At 38.6% G+C, this 9,754-nt stretch overlaps 1 protein-coding gene and 1 long non-coding RNA gene across 2 annotated transcripts in view; one reads left to right on the top strand and one right to left on the bottom strand.

Moving 5' to 3' along the window:
- The window catches only part of LOC107729965 (CUGBP Elav-like family member 5), a 183,493-nt gene extending 178,569 nt beyond the window's left edge, over positions 1 to 4,924 (bottom strand). The window contains exon 1 of the mRNA XM_016540699.1: positions 4,639 to 4,924. Within this exon, the coding sequence (XP_016396185.1) occupies positions 4,639 to 4,924 (286 nt within the window). The remainder of the gene's footprint in view (positions 1 to 4,638) is intronic.
- Positions 4,925 to 6,450: 1,526 nt separating this feature from the next.
- LOC107729981 (uncharacterized) lies at positions 6,451 to 8,018 on the top strand. The gene is made up of 3 exons (XR_001638639.1): positions 6,451 to 6,833; positions 7,058 to 7,088; positions 7,324 to 8,018. It is a non-coding gene; the product is annotated as an uncharacterized LOC107729981 (long non-coding RNA).
- The last annotated feature ends 1,736 nt before the right edge of the window (positions 8,019 to 9,754 follow it).

Genomic DNA, 9,754 nt, shown 5'->3' with positions numbered 1-9,754 from the left:
GACGCTTGCAGAAAAAGGCTTACCAAAACAAAGTTACTGGGTTCATCTTTTTCACTTTTCCTTGGTTGGTAGATGCACCGGGGACCTGATTATAGCACTTAAAACCTGGAAAAGTCAGATTTTCATGATGTCACCTTTAAAATTTGGCCAAAATAAGAATCTTAGAAGCAGCACAATTATACCTTCATAGGCAACAATTTAAGGCATCATGGCAAGTAAAATACCCACCATTTATCACAGCTTTTTGTGCATATTATGCCTAAAAATGCTGCCTGTGTAGAAAAAAAAAACATCTTACAGCCTAAAGAGGTTAGTGCAGGGCTGTCCAAACTCTGCAGGACACCGGCCCTCCAGGACCGAGTTTGAACAGCCCTGGGTTAGCGGGTCTCCAAGTCCAGCCAAAATGACTAGTCTGGTCTGTTTAGCTCAGGGCTGGGCAACTTCGGTCATGGAGGGCCACACTGTCTTTTGCTCCAGCCCCAGTCAAACACACCTGCCTGTAGCTTTCTAGTGATCTTGAAGACATTGATTAGCTCGTTCAGGTGTGTTTGATTAGGGCTGGAGCTAAACTCTGCAGGACAGTGGCCCTACAGGACAGAAGTTGCCCAGCCCCATGGTTTAGCTGGTTTTAGAGATATTTTACACACTTGGGGGTTTAAAAGATACTTAATATTCAGTAATATTATCAATTTGACTGCACTGATACTATTGGATAAGAACAAAATGAACTAAATAAAGCTGGATAATGACAATTGTTTCACAGCTGAATCGGATTTGTTTCATAACTAATGAACTTTGCAACATCAACAGTGACTATGTTTACATGGACATCAGTAATCTAATTATTTACCTTATTCTAAATAAGCCAATATTATGATTATGGTGTTTACATGAGTTGGCGGTGTTGAAGCTCTTTTGTTTGCCGTCAAACGGTTGAGCACTGCCGTGTGTGTATCCTGTCGCAAAATGCGGCGTTAAGTCCTACACGACGGTAATAATGTTATTAAGGTGTTTACATGTCTATACTGCACTTCAGTAATGCGACTAAAATAGGAATACTCCACATGCCTTAATTCGATTTCTGTTTACTTCGATTATGACTTTAGCCGAATTAAGGTAATCAAAAATCTGTTTACATGGTAGATTCTTAATCAGAGTATTGTCTTAATCGTATTAAAATCGGAGAATTGTTGTCCATGTAAACGTACTCACTGTTTTTTAACTGAATTGAATCAACACTCAACTGACTTGATCCGACAATATTGCCTTTTGTAGAGCTGCATTATAGCTGAAATTTAATTTATTTCATAATTTGATGAACTTCTATTATTGAAATAAACTGAATCATCACTGAACTGAGCTAAGGTGAGCTGAATAATACTATTAACTTCTGTAAAGCTGCTTTATAGTTGAACTAGTTTGCGTCACAACTAATGAACTTTGCAACATTCACAGTTATTGAACTGAACTGAATCAACAATGATGGAAATTGAGCTGAATAATGACACTATTGTCTTTCTAAATCTGCTTTACAGCTGAAACCGTATTAATTTCATAACTGACGAATTTTGCAAGCTGATTTGAAACAATCTGTATTGTATTACAAAGTGCTACATAAACAAATGTGCCTTGACTTGTCTTCTGGTCTGGCTGGGAGACCAGCTAAACCAGTGTAAAACCAGCTAAGGCCAGTGAACCCCATTAGGATGACTTAATGCTATTCTTTTAGCAGGGCTGTGAAAAAGAGTAATTGAAATGTGCATCTAATGCTGTTTTCCATCGATTTCACCCTCTGCCTATTGTGGCAGGTCTTGCACACTCATAAAGCGCATTTCATAGCAGTAATTTAATGTCAATGTAAATGATAATCTAACAGCACTGTACTAATAACGTCCCACTGAGACAGCAGTCAACAGAGAGCATGCGCGCGTGCGTGTGTGTGTGTGTGTGTGTGTGTGTGTGTGTGTGTGTGTGCGCGCGTGTTTGTGAGTGTGACAGGCCTCCTACGCTGATTCATCCTCCCTCTCGCACCCTCCTATGGGCTTAAACCATTATTCATTTGTGCGGTGTGTGTGTGTCAGCATGTGTGTGCCTCTGAGCGTGACAGAAAGAGGGAATATTTTGAGCAGAAGAAGGAAGGGGGACGCAGATACTCACAGAGGAGTGTGTTGCTTTAAATGGGTTTTCAAGTTCAATTAACATGATGTTTTTAATGAATTAGAGGACTATGTTTTCTTTCACTAATATACGAAATAATCACAGAAAACCTGGGCAAGAATCTGTCTGTTTAAAATGCATATGAAAGCTATTACATCCCTCTAGCGCTTGCTCTCAAATCAAATTAGAGCTTCAGTCAAGTGAGATGACCTGCCTAAGACAAAAGAGAAATCGAGGAATGGGAGCTCTTTTACTATTACAAATATTATTCTAAGCTTATTTAAAATCCAGGAATATTGTACATACTGTAGAATACAATTTAGATTCAGTTTTGATCCCGCTAAGAAAGAAGAAGTAAAAATGAGATTGCTTTAGTATCTCATTTGTTTCTCTAAGACAATGAGGTTAAATGCAAAATGAAACTTTAGGTTTATTTTAATCCTGGAAAAAAAGACCCCATTAATCTCACATGCATCTTCTAGAATTTCAGACATTTCTTATCAAATTCTTCCACAACCAAATAATCTGAGATGCTTTCCACATACATGTTATAGCTCTACACTCTGAAAAATAAAGATTCCAAAAGGTTTATTTTGTAGCGATGTAACAGAAGAACCATTTTTGGTTTCCCAGAGAACCTCTCAGTGATCAGTTCTTAAAAAAAAAAAAAAACATGATTTGCTTAGTGTATAGAACATTTTACTAATCTAAAGAACCTTTTCCACTGTAAAAAATCTTTTGTAAAATGGAAAGGTTCCATGGATGTTAAAGGTTGTTCAAGGAACCTTCAATGACAATAAAGAAACTTTAGTTTTATTATACTCTTTGAGTATGACAACAATTGACTTATTTTTGATGAAAGCGTAATCTCTAACCAATATATATATATATATATATTTTTTTTTATGGCCTACCTTAAAAAAAAAAATCATTACAAAGAATTCATGCCAAACCACCATAAAGCATTATGTCCTAATTTCTGCTGGTGCATTAATTTGGATGAGATTTTGCTTGGGAATTTGGAAAAAATAATGCATACATGCTCAAATAAAATGCTCAAATGCCAAACAAAGAAACACTGATTCCTTCAGTGGGTTCATGATTTCTTTAAATGCATAAATTAGCACGTAATGTAAGGTTCACATTTTACTGTGAATGAGAAACATCGCACCAAATGTTTCATTTCACATAGTGAAGAAGAGTGCATGTCGCGCACTGGGAGCTCTTGGGATGCATCATCTGCGAGCAAAGTGGGGCTGCCCTACTTCTGCGAGCACACACAAAAATACGAGATGATACACAAGTGGGAGTGACCACGGTACATCCAGCATCCTTTTTATTGTCATGACATGGATGAACAAGCAGAAAAGCACAACGCAAGAGAAATAGAACAAGAGAGATCTGCCAACATCAGACGGGTCTGAATGACATCTGACAGCATGCATTGATGGGAATCAGTTGCAGTCATACTGAGTGTAGTTCAATATAATGTGGGACACAAAAAGCCATGTGTACATGCACAAAGATGATTCTTATATTTTAAGTGAACAATAATGTTTATCTATTCCACATTTTATATTACATAATAAATGTTAGCAGGTGCACAGGGTGAACCAGCACAAAAACACAATGCATCAGTGTACTACATGAGAAATAGACCATGTTACTCGAAAAAGAGTGACAGAGGTAGGTTTGAATGGCATCTGACAGCATGTACTGATGGAGATCAGTTGCAATAGTGACTGTGCTTACAAATAGTGTGAGGGAGGGAAATGAGGGGAAAATGTGGCTAAGATGAGAATACACGATGAATACATATATGTGCAACAGAAATCTGATTTTTAGATTTGGAGTAAACATTGAACTAGCATGTTACCCTAAAAAGTGATAGGTAGATTAAATTGACATCTAACTGCATGCATGCACTGATGAAAATCTGTTGAAATCATATCCAGTGTGGTTTAATATTGCATAAGGGAGCACAATGAGTCAAAATATAAGAACAGGGGTAGCCTGCACAGTTTGTAAAGAACAAATGTGCATACAATCTTATGTTTATAAAGTATAAAGTCATAAATACCAATATAAACATGTTTTCTATCATAAATTTTATATTTCATAAGAATAGTTAACCATGCAGGTGCACAAACACAAAACTACAATGCATTAGTGTATTGCGTGAAAAACAGACTATGTTACTCTTAAAAAGACTTCGGGTTGAATTCCATGAATGCATGCTGTCAGATGTCAATCATTTGTAATCGTGCTGGTCGTGGTATATATGAGAGACCAGAAGGAGTGCAAAATAAAACCACGCTCTGTGCGTAAAGAATAAATACATGCGCAACAGAAGAAAATTGATGTTTAGAAGTAAGCAGCGGTGAACAATAACGAGGCAACATATTTTTAGCTCGTAATGCAATTTATAACAGGTAACCCATGTGGCCAAAGCCCTCGCCAGCCATTTAGAAGCATCATTACCTTTGTGCATGCCAGTGTAACGGTCCTTGAGGACAGTCAGTTCGTGGATCTTTCCAAACTGTTCGAAAAGAGGTTTGAGGTCCTTCTCCTCCAGGTTGCGCGGGATCTGTCCTATAAACAGCTTGATGGCATCCTGGTCTTTCATGGTGCCGTTGTCGGGGTGGATGGAGATGGGTTCTGAGCCGTTCATGGGCTTGGGGAAGGTGATGTGCGCGTACTGGGGCTGGTGCGGGAGCTGCTGAGGATGCTGCTGCCTCCTCCCTTCAGTCTGGGTGAATCTAGCCATTCTGCGCGCGGCGGAGAGCGCGATAATAATAACAACATACACACGCACGCACACGCGCAGGGAGAGAGTACGCGCTCAGCTAGAAACGCGACGTTCACTTTCTATTCGACACATGACACGCTCGCGCCCCCCGCACCTGACGGGAGGAGGCGATGAGAGCCGAGCGCGGTTACGACTCACATGCGCGGACCCTTAGCGCCACCTGCCGACCAATAGTCAACTGCGCTACTAGATAGATACACTGAAAAATGCTGGGTTAAATACAACCCAGTGCAGGGTAAAATGGGGCAAACCCAGCAATTGGGTTGTTTTGACCCAGCGGTTGGGTTACTACCCAGAAGGTTGGGTTAAACATTTAACCCAACCGCTGGGTCAAAACAGCCCAATTGCTGGGTTTGTCCCTATTTTACCCTGCACTGGGTTGTATTTAACCCAGCCTTTTTTAGAATGTAGATAGATAGATGATAGATAGATTGATAGATAGATAGATATATAGATAGATAGATAGACAGACAGACAGACAGACAGATAGACAGATAGATAGATAGATAGATAGATATAGACAGACAGACAGACAGACAGACAGACAGACAGATAGATAGATAGATAGATAGATAGATAGTTTTTTTAAAATAATTTTTGACCTAAATTCACATATATAAAATCTATCAAACACAATCATAGTTTATCACACTGACAAAAAACAGTGTAGGATTGACTTTGAAACAATTTTCTTTCAGAAATGTCTAGTAAATTTCACAATAATTACAAAGAAACAGCAATTAACATTGAATTAAATATGACATTTTGAATTAGGAAGACTACAGTTGTATTTTCTTGTAAAATGTACTTCAGTAATGATTGTTGTAGTTACAACTTTAATTTTGTATCTTATTTTTTTTTTCTACATTGTACTTAATTGTGCGTGTATGACTTTCCAAGATACCAAACAAAACAGGCCTGTTTCCCAGAGAGAGAAAAAAAACTGACTACAGTAGCTGATCTACCTGCACGCACACGCAATGACGTGATCCAGGATGTGCACAGTAGAACTCCACGAAGTACACACATTCTTGACGTTACACGGAGGACAAGCAAGCAACACACAAAACCGATTGTACGGAAGACCAGAAACTCTTGATTTGACTGACTAACTTGAACTTGCCTTTTTAGCCAGAAAGTTATGAAGGTATTTTTGGTGCAAAACAACTGAGCGTCCGTGACAGCGGAATTTGTAGTTGTAGAGAATAGCCACACATGTGTATCAGTAAATCTGAAGTCACAGACAAAAGTTGCAAACGTGTAGATATTTTTTTCTCTTCCACAAACACAACACAACAGTTACACCTTCTTGAATCCTTCACTGCATGTGCACAAATCCTATTCTACGAATCACAAATCAAGAAACTCGTACGCTCACATGTTTTGCTACTATTGCTGCAGTGAATATGGTGCAAAACACATTCACACACCTGCATCAAAAAATTTGAAATCACGGACGAATTTTATACATCCGCAAATCAGTTTGTGAATTCTTGCAATGAGATTTGCACGCTTGTAGAATGTTTTCTTACATATATATTTTTTTCTTGGATGCTTTTTCTAGCACAAACACAAGTGCATAACTACAACGGCGTGAATCTGCTGCTACGAGTCTCAAACACTGTTTTTCGCTTGCAAATGACAAGTTTCACGCTCTCTCCCTTTTGCACCACCTATCTGTGTGAAAAATGGTGCAAAAGTGATTTGTGCATCTGTAGAGGCAACGGCGGGCACTGTTCAGAGAGCAGAGAATTTCGGCCAATCAGAAGAGCTCATTTGGGCGCCTGAAACACGCCCCCTAGTTTTAGCCACAACCCCGAAAAATCGCGAGCTGCGAGCATCTTGACAGCGACAAGTATCAAAAAAGGTACGTGGGTATTTTTTCTTTCTGAAATCATTTGTTTATAGCTTAAATATAGCTACGTTGGTAAACAGTGTTTCTTAGTTAGGTTAACAAATCTTATTTCACGAAAGGTAAGCTAACGTTAGCCTACCTGCACTGTTAAGTTTGCTATTCAATCGTCTCGTATTAAATTACACTGTCTAATATAACGATTTATTCCTTGTATTCTGTTATGCTTTACCTTATAGAAAAATGACAGATCAGGGTGCATCTTCGCAGGTGAGTAAGTTAAAACCAAGGGTACCATGTTTTTTTTCTTTGGTGAATAGTAATTTTTATTGGGATAGCCTACTATAGTAAACTAAAGGTAATTTACAGCAGGCAATCTATAGTAGGTAATTTGCCTAGTAATTATTACTCTCAGTGTTGGGTAGGATTACTAATTACTTTAGTTATCTCAGTTTTCATTCCTTTGAGAATCCTTGTTTTGTGATTTGGCTCTTTATATTTTCAGTGTCCCAAGAGCAGCTGAAACAGCTTGTTAAATTTTGGGTTGGATGGGAGATACCCATGGCTAGCATGAAAGTGGAGGTGGTTCGAGCGGAATATCCCACTTCATCCACATGCTTCCGCACCCTTCGCTTACCTGGTTACTACAACAGTTTCAGAGAATATAGTGTTCATTTAGACAACTGCATTGCAACCTAACTAAGAAACACTGTTTACCAACGTAGCTATATTTAAGCTATAAACAAATGATTTCAGAAAGAAAAAATACCCACGTACCTTTTTTGATACTTGTCGCTATCAAGATGCTCGCAGCTCGCGATTTTTCGGGGTTGTGGCTAAAACTAGGGGGCGTGTTTCAGGCGCCCAAATGAGCTCTTCTGATTGGCCGAAATTCTCTGCTCTCTGAACAGTGCCCGCCGTTGCCTCTACAGATGCACAAATCACTTTTGCACCATTTTTCACACAGATAGGTGGTGCAAAAGGGAGAGAGCGTGAAACTTGTCATTTGCAAGCGAAAAACAGTGTTTGAGACTCGTAGCAGCAGATTCACGCCGTTGTAGTTATGCACTTGTGTTTGTGCTAGAAAAAGCATCCAAGAAAAAAATATATATGTAAGAAAACATTCTACAAGCGTGCAAATCTCATTGCAAGAATTCACAAACTGATTTGCGGATGTACAAAATTCGTCCGTGACTTCACATTTTTTGGTACAGGTGTGTGAATGTGTTTTGCACCATATTCACTGCAGCAATAGTAGCAAAACATGTGAGCGTACGAGTTTCTTGATTTGTGATTCGTAGAATAGGATTTGTGCACCTGCAGTGAAGGATTCAAGAAGGTGTAACTGTTGTGTTGTGTTTGTGGAAGAGAAAAAAATATCTACAAGTTTGCAACTTTTGTCTGTGACTTCAGATTTACTGATACACATGTGTGGCTATTCTCTACAACGACAAATTCCGCTGTCACGGACGCTCAGTTGTTTTGCACCAAAAATACCTTCATACATCGCCCCGGAATCGAACTGCACTGGTCGCGTTGCATATTTTGCGCGCACGTAGATCAGCTAGGTTGTAGTGCAGGAACATTGACTACGTCCGAGAGCTGAAAATGCGGTTTACAGAGGTAGGAATAAATAGAACTCATGGTCGAATTGAATATTCTAGATCATTTGACGTAAACCATGTTAAACACAGTTCACACTACCAGAAACGTTTTCGTTCGCCAGTTGTACTTTTTGGTAGCTAGTAGTAGCTTAACACCCTGCGTTGGACCAGAAGATTGACGAGACAAAGCGCATGTTCTTTGCAATTAAGGCCATTTATCTTTATCTTTTCACGTTGTGTATAGCAAAAAATACTAATAATTGTAAACCTACCCCTTTAAATGCAGCTTAAAAGAATAAGAGCTACACCTGTCACTGACCACAATCCAGTCAATGTTCATTTCAAGATAACATGAGCAAGGGCCTCTCAATGCACATTGATTCTTGGTCAGGGAACAAGGTGTTAGTCAATAAAGGTTCTCTGTTGCAAAGTAGATAACAGACATCCCCATTTTTAGAGTCAGCACCCCAGGCAGTGCTGTCGATCGATATCCAGGTGCATTATGTAGTGCTGCTTGAAAAACTACAGAACTGCCACATCAGTCATTAACTGTAACAGGACTAACAAATGGCTTTCCCCATTCAGTTATCACTGCATTATTTATTACTTAAACAGTTACTGGAGAAAAAGATGTAATGTTCATTGCAATGCACTTGAACGGAAGTTCGATTCACTTTTTAATTTGAGAAATAAACATGGCTGCAAACCAGTAGTTTTTAGCCTTAGATCCAGCAATGGTTTCTTTGGCAACACGTTATATAAGGATTTGCATTATTAATAATATCATAATTATTTTCATTATTAATACTATGATGTTATTTTATATTATGTACACACACACATGCACGCAAGATTTGATAAAAAAATCTAACATAATGAGAGATTTTTAAGCAATTTTTTGAAGGACAGTCATTTTAAAAAAATGGTTCACTTACGTCGGTGCTCGTGCTGTGGCTGGTGTTGTTTGGATGCCGATTTTGGAAAGTTTTTGCTGGGATGGGAATTAAAAAAAAATCTGAAATTCGCTTTTGCGCCATTATCTCCTTGTATTAAAGTTAATCTTGTTCACATTCTGTATAGTTAATGTCTGATACACGCGCTAGCGTCACGTGTTCATGAGGATTAGGCTAATCATCCCATATAGAAAACATCACAAGTAAAATTAATCATGTTTATAAAGATAAACATGGGTTTATTATAGCCCACTTACAATTTACATTTCAGAGATAATTACAAATAAATTATTAAATGCTAAAACTGAATAAATTTAAATGAACAAACTTGGCGTTGCATTTGCAACCATGTGAAAACGGGGTGCTGCAGCCCCCTCAG

Source organism: Sinocyclocheilus rhinocerous, unplaced genomic scaffold (assembly GCF_001515625.1).
Source record: "Sinocyclocheilus rhinocerous isolate Xijiao unplaced genomic scaffold, SAMN03320098_v1.1 scaffold638, whole genome shotgun sequence".
NCBI classification, from domain to species: Eukaryota; Metazoa; Chordata; class Actinopteri; order Cypriniformes; family Cyprinidae; genus Sinocyclocheilus; species Sinocyclocheilus rhinocerous.
Note: the sequence above shows the minus strand (reverse complement) of the source record. Positions and strands in the feature narration are given on the sequence as shown.